Source organism: Apodemus sylvaticus, chromosome 3, assembly GCF_947179515.1.
Source record: "Apodemus sylvaticus chromosome 3, mApoSyl1.1, whole genome shotgun sequence".
Taxonomy (NCBI): domain Eukaryota; kingdom Metazoa; phylum Chordata; class Mammalia; order Rodentia; family Muridae; genus Apodemus; species Apodemus sylvaticus.
Genome location: NC_067474.1, coordinates 35,458,951 through 35,477,331, shown reverse-complemented (window position 1 = coordinate 35,477,331; position 18,381 = coordinate 35,458,951). Strand labels below are relative to the sequence as shown.

The 18,381-nt window shown below is 44.6% G+C and overlaps 1 protein-coding gene across 1 annotated transcript in view; it reads right to left on the bottom strand.

Moving 5' to 3' along the window:
• Positions 1 to 13,881, bottom strand: part of Faxc (failed axon connections homolog, metaxin like GST domain containing) — a 57,251-nt gene extending 43,370 nt beyond the window's left edge. The window contains exons 1-2 of the mRNA XM_052176154.1: positions 13,434 to 13,881; positions 8,478 to 8,613 (exon numbers count right to left, since the gene is read on the bottom strand). Of these exons, the coding sequence (XP_052032114.1) occupies positions 8,478 to 8,613; positions 13,434 to 13,699 (402 nt within the window). The 5' untranslated portion in view covers positions 13,700 to 13,881. The remainder of the gene's footprint in view (positions 1 to 8,477; positions 8,614 to 13,433) is intronic.
• Positions 13,882 to 18,381: the final 4,500 nt, after the last annotated feature.

Genomic DNA, 18,381 nt, shown 5'->3' with positions numbered 1-18,381 from the left:
CCAAACTAAAACTAAGGTAGCATTCTGACCAAGCCCCAGACAAGAAAATACCTTCTTACAAAGGTGTATTTTAACAGAAGATTCTAGAAGAACACAAACCAATTCTGCCTAGTAATCCCGAAACTTCAAGAATTTCAGAAATGAAACAAAAACTCCTGGGTCTTTTGCTGGTAGGGATAATCTTGGGTACTGTGTGGAAGCATCACCTGTCAATAAAAATCTGATGGCCAATAAGCTGGGGCAGGATTAGAAGGTGGGACATCTGACAGGGAGAAAGGAACTCTGGGATAAAGTCAAGCACCAGAGATCTCCCCAACTCTGAGGAAGTCAGATGTATGAAACTGAGGAGGTAATTAGCCATGTGGCAAACATAGAATAAGTATAAGCAGATTAATTAAGTCATGAGTTAATGGGAACAAGCTTATCTTATGGCCAAAGCATTTTTTAAATAAATACTAAGCCCCCAAGTTGTTATTTGGAAAGTGGGGCCTGGGTGGAAAAGCCTAAAGTTATATTTGGTTTCTTTGGTGGGGAGCACTCACTCTCCAACGTGAGATCCTCCACACATTGGAGAGGACCAGGGCACAGCAGCCATCTGGACATGATAGGGCCACTACTCTCACAGAACCTGTACAAGATAAGTCAGTCAGTGACAGTGTGGTTGAAGAAGGGGCTGACGTGAGGAGCTATTGACAGGGGAAGGCTGCTAGAAGAGGAAGAAGAATCATCATATGTGGTTCCTGGGAAGTTGACCACGTTCCAATGGATGACCCCACACCAATGACTAAATGAATGGGGCTCGGCAAATAGAATTCAGTCAGTTATTAAAACAAAACAAAACAAAAAAAACAAGACATAAAGAGGGAAGGAGGTGGAAAGGTAGATTCAAGACAAGCTCTTTCAAAGAAAGAGCTGAGGGTACAGATGATCTAAATACAGTGTATGCATGTATGAAATTCTCAAAGGCTTAATAAAATTATTATATTAAAAAATCATTGAAGTATGGGTTGTGGGTGTGGCTTCATGATTAAGAATACCTTTGCTCTTCCAGAAGACCTGGGTTCAATTCCTCGAATTCACATGACATCCCATAACCACTTGTAACCACAGTCCCACAGGATCTAATGCCTTTTTCTGACCTCCAGAAGCACCAGGCACACACACATATAGTCCAAAGACATACACAGAGTATTAGGCAAAACACCTAATACTCTAAATAACTAAATAGATGGGTATATTTTTTAAATCATTCAACTTTTTACCAGCATCACACCTGGATGTGTATATATTTGTCAGTGTGCACGAACATATGCCCTGCGTCTGAGATCTCAGGCTTGTGGTGACAGGGCAGGCGTCCACTCACGCCCACAGGCTCAAACTGAGCATCCAGGTTTTGGACTTCTCAAACTGGTAGGTGACCTTGCCTTTTCAGAAGGCTCAACAGCAGAGTGTGGACAAGGTCAACCATTTACCACTGTCTTTGTTAGACAGGCCTCTCTTCATAGAGCCTTGACACTTTAACTCATTACTTATTATCGAATGATAGTAGGCCTAGCCTCAAAAATGTAGTAACTAAAGCCAGATTGCCTATGCATAGTTTAGAAAAAGTTTCCCTAGTAGTATATTTTATACCAAGAATGTTTGACCTTATGCTATTATACAGAAAGCAACCTACACAATCACACATGGCCACTACATAGATATTATCCTTAACGCTAACTAAAGGAAATGTCACACTTTTCTAAAAGTTACTAGCGCACCTGACATGTGTGTAATTTGTGTTCTAGAGCTATAAAATCACCACACAAGACACCCTCTGCTGCCGATTCCTCTTGCTACACGGGAATCCTCCTTCCATGTCCCTTTTAGACTCATAACTTTAGATGTAATCTAGCTTCAGCAATGCCATCAGAAGGAACCCTTTATGGTGCAAATAAGAATGAATATTCTGCCTCAAAATCAAGGGATAATTAAGCATAGTAGCCCTGCTTATAGCCCTTCACGCAACAGGCTAAGGCAGTGTGGACAACAGAATTGAGTTCAAGGCTAGTCTCAGCTACATATTAGACCTTGTCAAAAACAAATTAAAATGCTTACCATGCAAATCAAACCAGAGTTTAGTTACTCAGAACCCATGTAAATGCTGGGTAAACATGATGGCTGACCTGTAATTCCAACCCTAGAGCTGAGATTCCAAAGCAAGCTGGGAAGACTAACCTAACCAAATCAGCAAGCTCTGGGTTTGATTGAGACACCCTGCCTTAGTGAATGAGGAAGAAGAGCAATCAAGGAAGATTCTCATAATTAACCTCGGGGCTCCAGCACACACATTCAACATGCATACATATGCATGGGCACACCACAATGCACACGTGCAAACCAAACAAAATCTAAAAGCTGAGGTTATAGCGTTCTAACTCTATAGATATTTGCCTCACATACATAGGCCATTGGTTGACCCTACCACCCTCCTCTCAGAAAAAAAAAAAAAAAAACAAGTTTCCATGGCAACCTACACTCACAGCATCTGGCTGATGCCGCCTGTGGAGCATAGTGGCATCCCAACACTCAGGAGCCAAAGACAGGCAGACCTCTGTGAGTTCAAGGCCAGCCTGGTCTACATAGTGAGTTCCAGGACAGCCAGAGCTACATAGTGAGATGTTTTTAACACATCATTTGAAAGTACTGTCAGAAATCAAGACACTTCCCTTATAGTGCTTTTAACATGCAATTTCTCCAAATAAGGACAGTTTTTCTACAAAATTACAATATGCATCAGATACATATATGTATCTGCCCAAGGTACAAAACAAAACAAAGACAAAATAAACTACACAAATAAAAATTAGAGATCAATTCTGGATACGATAACTCAAATATGTTTTCATAATCAATTTTTGCTTTGTAGCTAAAAAAGCAGGAAATAACATTTTAGAGACAATTATAATTTACTTAGATATGATTAGTTCTAAGTAAAAAATGTTGGGTATCATCATCACCATTTTGAGATGAAGAGTTTTAAAGCCTAAGCAAGATTTCAAAGTCTTGGGGCTCTGACTTACATACTGACCACCAAATTTTCAGCTCAATTGTTTGTAACTATGTAACAAAGCGAATCCTCACTCCACTCCAGAACCACCTCCAAATACCTCTCACTGGCTACATTTGAAGCGATTTAACTACCTTTTGTAAGCCACAACACCTTGACAAAAGCCATGTACCTGATGCATATTGTAATTTTGTAGAAAAACTGTCCTTATTTGGGGAAATCGCATGTTAAAGCACTATAAGGGAAGTGTCTTGATTTCTGACAGTACTTTCAAATGATGTGTTAAAAACATCTTTCTAAAAGCATACTAGTCATTCAAGTTGTCCATAGAGACGGAAAAATCAAGCCAGAGAGCTGGAACTTGAGATAAGCAAGTACGCAGAACGCAGGAAGTGGAGGACCTCGGAGGGCCTGTAGCCTTTTCCCAGCGCAAATTCCTGGGCAGAGAAGCCAGTATCCCTGATGGGAAATAGACAAAACATGGACCTCTGTGTCGGAGACCAAACTCTGGGAAACCAGACCCTCAACAGCTCTCACCTTGAGAATCCACTGACCTTTTTAGGTTTACAGCTGAACCACCCCCTTCTTCACACAAAGCTGATCAACTGGTTCTCATCCTGGCCAAACAACTGGGGTTGTCTAGGCTGAACCAGCCTTCCAGGAAAACTACAGATGCTTCGAGCCAGAGTCAACGTCCTTCCCGGATGACCTTTCCTCCTTCTGTGCTTTTAGCATTCCCCTCAGCCCCTCCCTACTTCCTCTTAAGGAGTGTTCAAAAGCAGGCTTTGCTTTTCATTAAAGAGGCTTTGACAAGACACCCCCCCTTTTGCTTGGCCTCGCTCCCTTCCCCCCCCCCTTTCAGGCTTGGGTACCCCTCGGCTCCCCGAATAACTAGGTCCCGAGGGTCAGGACACCTCTGATGAGTACAGGCAACATGAGGCTGAAATACTGGGTCAGACCAAACGCTTCTAGTTAGCATAATGAATATCCTCCCACAGAGGATATTCTGTCTGCTTTGGACAAGTTGAATGACTAGTAGAAAGAGCGCCCTCAGTCCTGCGGGTTCACTTCTTATATGCTTTTAGAAAGATGTTTTTAATACATCATTTGAGCCGGGCGGTGGTGGCGCACGCCTGTAATCCCAGCACTTAGGGAGGCAGAGGCAGGCGGATTTCTGAGTTCGAGGCCAGCCTGGTCTACAGAGTGAGTTCCAGGACAGCCAGGGCTACACAGAAAAACCCTGTCTCAGAAAAACCAAATCCAAAAAACCCAAAAAAAAAAAAAAAAAAAAAAAAACAAAACAAAAAAAAACCCACATCATTTGAAAGTACCGTCAAAAATCAAGACACTTCCCTTATAGTGCTTTAAACATGAGTATTTCCCCAAATAAGGACAGTTTTTCTACAAAATTACAATGTACATCAGATACATAACCAAGGTTACACAGAGAAACCCCATCTCAAAACACAGAGTGGGGGATGGTCAACGCAAGTCAACAGCTGGCCAGGAATGGTGACACGCACTAGGGAGGTAGAGGCAAAAGGAATGTCCAAGCAAGGCTGCACAGGGAAATGGCCTAAAAGATAAAGAATACAACACATGAAAACACCATGAGGGGCTGGAGAGATGGCTCAACAGTTAGAAGCATGATACTTTGTCAGGCAGATCACAACGACCTGGGATTCGGCCTCAAAGGAATCAGGTAGGTACCTGTGGCCTCCACAAGTGCCTGTACTCACATGCGCACACCCCTAGACACACAGGCACACAGAATTAAAAATGAAAAAAAAGGAAACATTAAAAAAAAAAAACCAGCATCATAATGGAATACAGCGTTGGGTGCTCAATGAGAGGAAAGTTCCCGGAAGCAGCAGAGAATTCAGTACAGCACAGAGGCAAGCGACAGAAAAGCAGAAGGACAAACATCTACACAGCAGGGAACAGGCCAAACAATTACTAAAGAAAATATATTTTTAAAAATTGATGATTAGGTCCCCCAGAATAAAAATTTTTTAAAAGTCCATAGTCATCTCAGTTCGGTCCAAGTGACGTTCTCCAGGACAGCCAATGACTGCAAGCACTCCCAAGAACGTTTAGCATTTAGACCACTGAATATAAATTGGTGCAGCCCATGTGAGAAGGAAGGTTTCTCAAAAGAGCTAGCATGTGAGCCAGCTGGCTGGCTAGCCACCACTCCTGGGTGTACAGCTGAGGGAATCAAAGGCAACAGTTGTACGTTTTCTTTAGTGCGGCACTGTTCCCAACAGCCAAGTGACGAAACCAGTCTACGTGTCCGACAATATGCGAATGATTAAAGAAATGTGCTGTGTATGCACAGCGGAGTTTTAACCAGGCCATAAAGAAGAATGAAATTATGTGACTTACTGGGAAATGGATTCAACTGGAAATCACTATGGTAAATGAAACACACCAGACTCAGGAAGGACAAGCTCACATTTTCTTCACATGCAAACACTAAAATTTAAATTTATATATATGCATGCATCTGTGTGTCCCACAAAACTAGGAGGAAGACCTAAGTGTCGAAATAGGAGATGGTAATGGAATTCATGTGACCAGAATACTGGAGAAGGAGATTATTTGGGGTGAAGAACTAGACCAGCAAGAAAGTGGGGGATCAGTGGAGGAGAGGTCAAATTAGACAAAGTATAATGATACATATGTAAGAAACTGTTATACTCACAACCAAAGAGACCACTATCCAAACAACGACAAAACTCAAAACAAACTTTTCTGTTTCTAAACCACGTGTCTTTGTGGGGTTAGGTATCCTCACAAATTCTAGACATCAATTAATAAACTATTGACTATAAAAGCAGATAAGAGACTAAAACATTTACCTAATAAACTAAAATAAAATAGATTTCTAAAAATGCAAAAAAGTTACTTTTTCAGTAAATTTTTCTATGTTTGAAAATGTGTTATTCTAAGAAACGGTATTTATGCTAATACTTATTGGGCTATTGCTTACCTCTAAAGATTTAAAAGGCTCAATTATGTTTAATAAAAAAAAGAAAATGCTATAATATAAATCCATTGTTTTTTTTTCATTGTCTAAAAAGACGAAGACACATAAAAACCAAAAAGAATTTAAAAAGAACCAGAGTGGCTAGCGAGATGGTTCAGCAAGTGAGGGCGCCTGCCACCAAGCCTGGTGACCTAGGTTTCATCCATTCAGAAGGAGAAAACTGACTACTTCAAGTTGTCCTTCGTCATGGTATGCAGATGCATTATTCCCATGTGCATGAGCACACACAATAAATTAAAACGTGAAAAAGTACAGGGAATAGATAGATAGATAGATAGATAGATAGATAGATAGATGGATGGATGGATGGATGGATGGATGGACGGACAGGCAGATAGATAGACAGAGCAAGCAATAGAGTATTAAGTTAAAAGCCAATTCTAAAAGAAACAAGAAATAAAAGAAAATGAGATTACTATTAAGTTTCTCAGTGGTTTCCAGCACTTGAGAGGCAAAGGCATGAGGACTGAGCTCGAGGACTGACTCTAGCTACTGGGTACAAATGAGTTCACGGCCAGCCTACTCTACAGAGCAAGTTCCAGGCCAGCCTGGACTACATAGTGAGACTGTCTTTAAAAATCACTACCAACAACAAAATTCTCAGTAGCAACATCAGAGTAAAACAGACATTGGGGTAATAATTTCCAAATACTAAAAGCAAAGAATGTTGGAGAGAAATTTATGAAATGTGGAAACTGGGTGTGCAGGGAGCTGTTTCAGAAACGCCAAGCCATGGAGACTTACCAGAAAAACATTCACCAAGAAATTTCCCAAAGCCAGGTGTTGTGGTGCGTGTCTTTAATCACAGCCTTCAAAAGGCACAGAGGACAGCAGATCTCTGAGATTTCAAGGCTAGCCTGGTCTATCTAGCGAGTTCCAGGCCAGCCAGAGCTACATAGTAAGGCGTGTAAATGCAAAGAAAGAAAGGAAGAGTGGGAGGGAAGGAAGGAAGGAGGAAGAGAAATTACCCAAAAAGATAACCTGTATAGGATATGTATAGGTAAATACATATCCATACAGCTAGAACTTGTTAAAAAGAGAAACATAAGGGAAAATTTTTAAGCTGCACAGAGTAACAACAGGAACAACAAGAACACAACCAAATGTGTCAGCATCTCCAGCATTGCTGAGGGAAAAATGGATGCCTTCAAGTACATTCTTCCTTATTCTTTATAAAGGAATTCTTTATTTCTATTTTCATACTGAGGAAAATTTACAAATTTAAACGATTGTGTATATTAAAAATTACCATCAACAATTAGTCATAATTAAGATTCCGGCATATTTTCTTCTTTCATGGGGTGAAAATACTTGCAAATTATTTATTACATATGAATGTATATGTATATATTTGCATGTATATATATATATGCATGTATATATATGTGCATATATATATGGGTATGAGTGTTTCTTTTTCTTTTCTTTCTTTCTTTCTTTCTTTCTTTATTTTATTTTTTTTTTTTTTTTTGGTTTTTTGGATTTTTTTGGTTTTTTTCGAGACAGGGTTTCTCTGTATAGTCCTGGCTGTCCTGGAACACACTCTGTATACCAGGCTGGCCTCGAACTCAGAAATCCGCCTGTCTCTGCCTCCCAGAGTGCTGGGATTACAGGCATGCGCCACCACTGCCCGGCTCTTTTTCTTTTTTCTTGAATATCTTCTTATAATTTTTTTATTTATCTACTGCATGTGTCGATTTTCTGCCTGCTTGTATATCTGTGAGCCACATGCTGACCTTGATGTCTAAAGTCAGAAGAGGCCATGAAATCACCCATGAACAAGAACTACCATGTAGGTACTGGAACTGAACCAGGGTCCTCTGCAGGAGTCACAGATGCTCTTAACCACCACGCCATCTCCCCAACATCCTTTAATTGCTTCTTTAATGCTGAAATGAACAGCTACTTCCTTGAAAGCCACTTGAGCAAAACATAGGGAAGTTAACATCCATTCAAAGGTCCGAGCTACAGCTAGCGGGGGTGGGGGGCTGGGGGGGACCCCTTGTCTGGTACACACGAGGCATTAGCTTCAGGCCCTAGAACGTCCAATCAATTGTGCCTTCTAACCCCACATTCATGGAGGACAAAATGACAGATGAAAACCTGAAAGTCCCACCAGGTAGTCTCACCAGCTGTCCGTAAGCCTATCCAAACCTCCAACCAAAGAACACATAAAAAGAAATACTGTGAGTCCTTCATTAAAATTGATGGGGGGAAAAAAAGTGAACAGACCCCGAGTCACATGACTCTCTTACTGAGGACTGGGTACTGTTACCTTCAGACCCTGCCTACTCTGACATCCACTTGTGTGGCATTAACTACCCCTCCCTCTGGATGATATTGATATCATAAGAACAAAACGTATTTGCAAGCAAGTACCTGATAGGGTAGGTCAGCCATTCTTAGGTAAGTTTCCATTTTCAAACAGAAGGGAGACAGGCTGGGGACACCATTGTTAGGTCGTGCAAACTGATGCAGGATAATAGCATCTTTGGAGTCCAGCTCTTGCTGCTTCCTGTCAAAACCAAAACAGAAAATAGAGAGTAGCCTGCATGTTAGCTTTCTGGTGCCTTAGTTCTCAAGAGGACCCCACAGGACTGTAGCCCTCGATGAACAAGCAGAAGTGTGTGTGATGGGTCTTACCTCGAGACCAGGGTTTAGAGGCCAGAAGCACAGTGGGCATGCTGGGGGGGGGGGGCGGGGGCGGATCTTACAAACTCTGAAATAACTATAGCCCAGTGGCTCTGGGAAGAAATTACAAATCAACTTGCTTCCTTATGTGCAGTCTGTGGGCAAGAGGAATATTTGGGAGACGGGCATTTTCTGCTTACTATGTGTTCCACCTGACAGTGCTCCACCTGACAGTGCTCCACCTGACTGTGCTCCACCTGACTGTGCATGTTTTATGGGCATTGTTTTATTTAATCTTCAAAACAACCTCATGAAGTAGATAGATTGCATCTATTTTATGGATTACAAATCCTAGAAGGTGAGAATGATACTTCAGGCCTTTCATCCTGGCTCTCAGGAGGCCGATACAGAAGGATCGCACGTTCACAGTCTACCTGGGCTACAGAGGATCCAGGGTACAGAGATAGTCACACTGACAGTGTTCTACAAAACCTGGACAGTGCCTACATTAGACAATACCCTCCTCCATATGATGAGGAGATAACAGAATGGCTGGGCTGCACCATGACCCACATCTCCAGGAAATCTGATACTGAAAATCCTGGTTCCTTTCCTATATTGACAATCACAAGAATTAAATAGAATAGTATCTGTGAACATTTAGTAAGCTATGAAGCATTAAAAGTGAGCAAAAATTTATTCTTACACAATAATATGCAGTCTTATTCACTTACAATTTCACCTAATCTGGTTTGAACACCCCTCAGAGACCTATTACGAGTTGCACCGTTTTGTGCACCTAGCACTTCCTAGTCAGGTAAGCTCCATCCTCGAGCCTTGGACCCTCTAAACCTCTCCTCTCCAGATCCCAGTTTAATTCTACACCTCCTTCTGGCCAAGCAGAAATAGTTCATCACCATCCCCACATGGCGCTCACCTCCCTCAGCGTCTCCACTTCATAAAACAAGTCCTCGTGGAGTTTACCAACCAAGAGCTCAGAATGACTCATCCTGAGATTACAAGCCAATTGAGTTAAAAGCATTTACTACAAAACAGAGGTTTTCCATTATATGAAACACATGGGCGGTCAAATATTAAAATCCAGGACCCATATTAGTAAACAATACAAACTTTACACTTAGCAACTGACTTTGCAGAGTAAAATAACTCACATTGCAAAGTGATGTTTTCATGTAAATTAGAGAGGGAAAGACTTAAGAACTAAAAGGAGATAAATAAGAGTCAAGTTCTAAAGATTAATTTAGGCCCTATCATAGTCATAAAGATGCTGATCACATGCCAACATGTGCCACAGACTTTATAGACACCGGCCAAGGTAACCTACTTACTTTTGATAATAGCACTCTAAAGTGGGCGTTGCTCGAGTTTAAATTTGGGACGCCATACTAATTTCTGTAGTAGACTGGAAACTTCAAAGTCAGAAAGTAACTTGCCCAAGGGACACCGATTTAAGACCAAGTCTGTCGGGCCAAGAATGGCAACAGATTCCAGATATTCAGAAGGCATAGACAAGAAAATTGCAAGTTCAAGGCCAGCTTAGGCAATTCAGCTAGACCATGTCAAAAAAAATGCCAAAAAATGAGTGCAGTCATATATTCTTCTGTAGTAGGTTACTTGGCTTCTATGGGTAAAGCACTGGGATCAATCCCTAGTAAAATCCATATATGTGTGTATATATGTATATACACATACATCACACACACACACACATATATATAAACACACACATATATACATACATACATATATATGCACATACACATACCTCACAATTGACTTTGCCCAGTAAATCATATGCATATATACATATATATGTATATATGTACATATGTGTGTGTATGTATATATATCAAAAGGCTGAGTCAAATTTGAACTCAAACAATCTGTCCCCATAGGTCCTTCTACATGTCAGAACCCTCTGCCTACTGGAAGGGATCAGATCACAGGATCAGATGAGTTGCTTCCTGTGTGACTTATCGTAAAACAACCTTAGGAGGAGATCTGAATAAGAGAGCACCTGCAGAGGCCAGCTGGCTAACATGATAGGGGACTGCCTAGCTCCCGGCCCTGCTCTAAGGACATCAGAGATGGTCCCGCCTCTATAACAGGCAATGAGTCAGTCGTGGGGATCAGATGGGGACCCTTTAGCTCAAGAGCACAAAGTGTGAGTGAGCTGCAGGTAACGAGGTCATTCCTTAAGCATTCGCTTGTAAAGCGAAGTTCCAGGTGCTTGAGTAAATTTAATATAGATGCCACTCTGGGAAAACAAAAGGATTAAGACAATAATCATTTTAAACTATAACAGTGGAAAAATACAAATACCCAAAGTAATATCACAAATAAGAAACCATGCTTTGCCAAAAATATATATATATATACATGCATTGGTTATACTCATTAATTAGACTTCCTAATTAACCTTATAGCTTTATTTCCTCATGAGACAAAGTCATAGATTAAAGCTAATCTGGACAACAGAAAGTCCAGGCAAGGTAGGGGAAGAGTTGAAAGTTGTCAATGAACTCATGCCAATGAACTCAGACAGTGGAGGCCACTTTATATTTCCCTCCCACACATTTGATTTTGATTTGGCCTAACTGTACAGAAGCTTAGATTTCTCAGCAAGTGAAGGTCTTCCTCTCTTGCACCCTCTGAGGACTGCCTTCAATGCTCCTGTCTGTTCCGTAGCTCTCCTTAGTGCCTGAGTTAAAGATGCATGCAGTCACGGACACACACGGAGTACTACTAAGTTCCCAACGTTTCAGCTGCCTTCTTTCAGTTTGTATTATGATAGGGGTTTATCAGTTCATTTGTCAAAAAACAAAAGTAAACAAACATGGGTCTTAAAACCCCTTGGTCCGAGTGAAGCTCCAGAGCTGGGGCCTGTGCTCCCCACAATGCAGAAAGGGCTAGCCTGGGCAGAGGGCTCCCCACAATGCAGAAAGGGCTAGCCTGGGCAGAGGGCTCCCCACAATGCAGAAAGGGCTAGCCTGGGCAGAGGGCTCCCCACAATGCAGAAAGGGCTAGCCTGGGCAGAGGGCTCCCCACAATGCAGAAAGGGCTAGCCTGGGCAGAGGGTTCCCCACAATGCAGAAAGGGCTAGCCTGGGCAGAGGATGCAGGGTCCAGCGCTCCAGGGCATGGTCTATGTCAAGTGTTATTTCTGCAAGGTCATCGAAGCCACATTTTGGATTCAGCCACGTGAAGCCTTCCCTTTCCACCAACTGGAGAGTTGCTAGGACGCTGCTGGGCACAGGGACAGCCTTCGTGGGCTTTGGAGTGAAATACAACTGAGAAACAACAGGCCACACTGTTTAAAGGGCTGCACAGATGTGGGGTTCTTTATACGGACTGAAACCTGACCTGAAATAAGAGTTCTAAGACTGGCACCAATGGGGAGTAATCTCGATGATATCTCACTTTAAAACTTGTGCGTTTGGCTCAACTAAATCCAGGACGCTGTGCTTTATGAGATGAATTTAAAATAAACTTCTCAGTCTTCCCTGTGCCTAAATGATATGAGAGCCGGCACACATTTTTCTCAGACCTGAATGCTTTCTTATCCTTTCAGAACCAACAAACAGTGTGATTTCAGTAGGGCTATCATGGTGTCTCCTCCTGCACTTCCTGAAGTCCATTAGAGGTCACCAGCCACTTTATAACCTTTAGAACCAGGCCCCTCCTTGATCCTACCTCTGGATAATAATGGTACAAACACATCCTGGCTCCTTCAAAAATACTGACCAGAAAAGAAATTCTGAGCTACGGAAAACTGCTCTGCCTCCAATAATCTCCAGAGACTGGGGCCCCAAATGCGTGGAAATTTTCACCCAAAATTGACATACCCATTAGCCAAAGGCTGTCTTGGTACCCAGTGGTAGGCACTCCAGATCTCTCTATGGGACTAGCAGTACCAACAGCAGGGGCCTCCATTTATTGTAATTTTCAAGTCAGCCCTGGACACATTCTGCGGCAGGCAGCCATGAAACTGTTTACAGCCCAGGGAGACTCCCTGTTATGTCAAGCGCCCCGTGTGCTAGGGCTGCCCTCGGATCCCCTACGGCTCGCACAATGATTGCATTTAAGCCTCAAGGTGCTAACAGTTCCATATCAAATAAGCAGGTAAGCAGGTTAAGGATGCATCAAAACTGAACAGGGTTACACAAAGCTCCTGCAACTGCAGCCTCTTAATAATGGTGACATTTATAGATAGGAAGAAGAGAAGACTAACATTTTAAGTAAAGATGAGGTTAATAGCTCATATTCCAGCATTATTCCCCCATAAACCAGTTGGGCATTTATAAAAGTGTACCTTAGTATTTCTACGGAGCTTTATTCTATTGTTACAAATGCATTGATTGCAGTTAGAATCTTCCTATGGGCTTTAGCAGATTGTTTTGATCCATAACACTAGTGACTCACAGCACTTTGTTTTTAGCATCGAAATGATGGAAGGCAAATGCCTTCTTTCCCCTCCCAGTTTAATTCTCCCATCAACTCTAAATGGCCCCTGACAAGCGGCCAGGTGTCTGTGAAACGCCTTAGGTGGGAGAGGATAAGAGAGGACACTTGGACCTTTGGGCGGCGGGACCTAGGGGCTGGCTCCCGAAGCCCCTTCCAGCCAGCCCTACCCGGGTTAGCAGCCCCGGTCAGCGCCCGCTTCAGGGCCCTCTCTCCGGCTCACCTAATGACCAGGAGTTCATGGAGCAGATACGCAGCCGCGGCCAGCAAAGCTCCCCCGGTCAAATAAAGGGTTTTCTTCCACCAGGGATCCGAGCCCAGCCCTGCCATGATCCCACTGTAATCCTGCAAAGGGAAAGCGATGATGTCCCCATAAAAGGAGAAGGGCTCCTCGGACCCGGCCCACCAGCCGAAGAAGGAGATGCTCTGGTTCCAGCTCAGGTCCACCACGCACGGCCTGGACGAGGCAAAGCCAACCCCCCAGTGCATGCTGCGCGGCTGGCTCGGGGCGCCCCTCCCAGGGCCCGCGCCGCCCGCATGGGAAGAGGCCAGCGCCCGGGCGGACGGGCAGGCGAGCAGGCAGACTCAGCGGTGCGCAGGGGGCGCGGGCGGAGGCGGCGGCGGAAGGATGCGGACGGCGAGCGCAGAGCTGGGCTGGCGGGGCCCCGGGGCCCGGCGAGGCAGCCGCGGCCGCCGGCCTCCCTGGCCGAGGCCTCTCGCAAGCGCTCTTTGTGTCGGAGCGTGGAAAAGGCCACGTGATGTCATTGCTCCCCTGGGCCGGGCAACAGAGGCGGGATAAAGTCACCTACCCCGCGCCCTGCCCCCGCCCAGCATCCCCGCGGTGCGCGCTGCCTCTGCTCGGCTGCCGCTGCGGGACTGGGCGTCGCGGCTCCGGGAGGCGGGCGGCGCTGGAGGCTGCGATCGCTGCGGCTGAGCCGAGCCCAGAGCCGACGCCCTCGGTTCTACCCGGGCCCGCCCGCAGGCGCCTTGTGAGCGCCTAACTCACCTGCCCTGAGCCACCGACTGGAACCTTGGGCCAGGGCAGATTAAGGTCGGGAGTGTCTGTGAGCTCTCCTTGCTTTAAAGAACTCAGGGAGGCACAGGCACCTAAGCAGGGTATCTGCCTTGACAAAGAACAGCAGAAAGTACTCTAAGTGAGAAATCTTTCCACCTTGGAAGTCATTATCAAGGATATCACTGATACATGTTTTGTAGGTCACCCTCCCTTTGGGTGCAGAAAATTTGTAAAACTAAGCAACTGTGAATGTTCAGTGGTTCCCTCACTCGGGGTAACCCTGATGAGATTGATTTGGGATTGGATTTAGGGCCTTATACATGTCAGGCCAGCTCTGTACCAACAAGGAATGTTCTAGGTCTTTTAAATCCTTAAACGCAGACCATGTGTTCTAGACAGACCATGGACAGTTTTAGTTTAGAGAAAATAAGTCAGAAACATTGAAGACATAAGATTCATCACAATTAAAATTCAAGTATGAATATAAGAATACATCGTCCCCAAGACAGTAGAGACTGGGGTGCTGATGAAAGGGGCTCCCATTTCCTGGACTTCACCCCTTAGTGAAATAAACAGGTAATACAGTAATGCTAGAAATAAAACAAGGGATCGTTTACCACCATAGATAGAGAAGCCAAGTTGACACGAATTCAGGGTCCCTATCTTCATCCCAAAGGGAGCTACTGACCTCTCGGGATGTGTAGTCGGATGTGAACTTCCATAATCAGCCCAACGCAGTGACAGAGGGTGTCACCAGAATGCCAGCCTGGGCCAGTTACCAAGGAGCTGCAGAAAGGCAAAAGGGAATCAATATTGAATAATCTTATATCCAGGAAACAAGTTAGAAATGGGACAAGTTTTTATATGATAATCCCACAGAGCCACTTACTGCAATTCACTTCCACAACTCAAAAGTATCAGAAAAGTATTGAGTATTTCATGATCTTTGGCTCAAATATGGTTTAAATGTTCAGAGAGAGTCAACAGTGAGCATCTTTAAGAAGCAAATAGAGGTCGAATAAAGTCTCACAAGAGAAACCAAAAAATCATCTTAATCGAATGCAGGTTAAATTTTAGCATGCCATGGAAGATAAAAGATTATTATTACTATAGCCAGATGTGATGAAAGGAGTTAGTAGACTCTGAGAAGCCAATCAAGCATACTTTGAGGGAACAAGGAAAGCAGATCCGGTCATTAAAGGACCAGCCATGCAAGCCTTTAGCCAGCTTTTCATCCAAGGTCAACCTAAGTCTCCCTTAGGAAAGTATCTCCGTAAAGGAGCACAATCGTTCCTCTTCCCGTCCCAGGCACTGTGGGAGCTGCTGGTTACCGTGTGGACATGGCCAGTTCAAGAACCACACCACACACACCCAGTCCTGCACATGGCACAGAAATGGCATCAAGAAACCTCAGTCACAGAGACACAAATCTCTTAAGGAGACTGACCCCAAGTTCCTGAGGAACATGTGCTTTACTAAGAAGCACAACAAGAAAGGCCTGAAGAAGGTGCAGGCTAACAATGCAAAGTCAGTGCTTGCTCAGAGGCCATCAAGGCCCTGGTGAAGCCTTAGGTCACCAAGCCCAAGATGCCAAAGGGCCCCGCCGCAAACTCAGCCGCCTGGCTTTCATCACTCACCCCAAGCTTGGGAATCGGATTCGAAGCTACCCGGCCAAGGGTCATAGGCTCTGCCAACCAAAGCCCAAGGCTCAAACCAAGGCAGAGGCCAAAGCTCCAGCTCAGGCTCCCAAAGGTGCCCAGGCCCCATAGAAAAGGCTCTTGCCAGTGTGAAGACAGACCGACTGCTGTGACACACCTACCCACACACTATCTGCAGATGACCAGTGTCCTATGCTGTTTTCACAAGTAAACTTGAAGCAAGATTTTAAAAAAAAGGAACACAATCCAGCTACAGAGAAAAGACAACCTAAGACTCCAGGGCAAGAACTCAACCAGATGGTGAGTTCAGCAGAGGGAAGCTTAACAGCTAAGCAGCCCATCATGGTGGTGCAAGTCTTTGATCCCAGCACTTGGGAGGCAGAGACAGGCGGGGGTCTCTGAGATTGAGGCCAGGCTGGTCTACAGCGTGAGTTCCAGGACAGCCAAGACTATAGAGAGAGACTCTGTCTGGAAAGAACAAAAACAAAAATTAAATAAATATTCAAACAAACAAATAGTTAAACAGAAGTAGGTTAACCATAGAGCTGGGAAGACTCTTATTTATTTATTCACTTTACAACCCAATATCAGCCCTTCCTCTCCTCCCAGTACCCCCTCATGCAAGTCCTCTGTCCATTCCACCTTCCCTGAGAAGGGGGAAATCCCATTTGGGTGTCATCATACACACACACACACACACACACACACACACACACACACACACCTGAAAGTCACTGCAGGCCTAGGTAGGACTAGAGGCATCTTCTCCCACTGAAACCAGATGAGGTGGTCCATTTAGGGGTGTGGAATCCACAGGCAGGCTACAGGTCCTGCACCAGTTTGTCCTTTAGGTGACCTAAGAACAAGCCATGCCTCTTAAAGGTTCCTTACCACTGTCATCTTGAGGACCAAACCTAAATAGAGAGATTGTGGGAAGACAGACCTTAGCAGTGAGTGAGCACAATCAAGCCCGAGGAGGCCAAAACTTGATGAGTGTTTTTCAGGGTGTGTGTGTGTGTGTGTGTGTGTGTGTGTGTGTATGTGTGTGTGTGTGTGTGTGTGTGTGTGTGTGTGTGTATGTGTGTGTGTGTGTGTGTATGTGTGCGCGTGGGTGTAGCCCTGGCTTTTGGAACTTGATCTGTAAACCAGGCTGGCCTCCGTCTCTGGTATCTGCATGTCTCTTTTTCTCAGGTGCTGGGATTAAAGGAAAGCACCACCATACTGGCTTGGGTAAGTGGTACTCCTGATAGTTCTGAAAGTGTTTGCCTCATCCATCACCTCTACCCTTACCACTCAGGATCTTCCCTAGTTAGAAACTGAGCAGCCAGGGGCTCCTTATAGTTTAATACCTGTGCTTCTCTGGTCACCTGAAGTCTCAACAATATGGCCATCTAAACAAGATAGGAACAACAGCAACACCAGTTGATCTGCCAGTGTGAACGGTGGGAAGAATCTCACAGGGCCCCACCCCTAGATGAAGAGCCACAGGCAAGCAAGGACCTCTGAGAGAGGAAGAATTAGTCCTCCCTAGAGATGAGCCCTCTAATTAGCTATCTGATATAAAGTGATCAGGCCTAAAAACATCATATGGGCAAACAACAAATGAACTCAGCAGGTTGTGTGTGTGCATGTGCCTGTGTGTGTGTGTGTGTGTGTGTGTGTGTGTGTGTGTGTTTAATAATAATAAAGATCCCACCCCTTGACAGGGTGCAGGAGAGCTGGCCCCCACCATTCCCTGGCTGTAGCACTCAGGAGAGCAGGCCTGAACATCACCTCACCTGGGCGACAAGGCAGAGCTGGCCCTGCCCCTCACCTGGGCAAAGCAGGAAAGCTGGCCCTGGTGGTGTGGGCAAAGAAGACCTGGCATGCTGGCCAACTCAGCTACCACCCAGGCCAAGATCCAGGCTTTGAGTTGGCCCACCCTCACATCTACCCCATCTGTGATCTGCTGAAGTACATGAAGGGCCGATTCTGCAGAACCAAAGCTGCAGGATCTCCATGACACAGGGCAACAACAGGATATCCAGTGAGGGCCCAGTACTGATAGCACAGCAGAAGGCAGAGGCCTCCACCCAGACCAGCGACTTATTGCAGTGGACATTTATAAGTAAATCTGTTTGGGCAAAAGGATATACTGTGACATACCACAGTTTCCATAGAGAGAGATTTGGGGGTGGGGTGGGGGCGTTGAATATGCTTGGCCCAGGGAGTAGCACTATTTGGAGATGTGACCTTGTTGGAGGAAGTGTGTCACTGTGGATATGGGCTTTAAGACCCTCATCCTAGCTGCCTTTGGAACAGATGAAGAATTCTTCAGTTCCTCCAGCACCGTGCACTTGATGACAATGGACTGAACCTCTGAACCTGTAAGCCAGCCCCAATTAAATGTTGTCCTTTATAAGAGTTGCCTTGTTCATTGTGTCTCTTCACAGCAATGGAAATCCTAACTAAGATGGGGTAGGTGTTGTTTTTATGATTTGATTTCTTTTGGAAGGGAA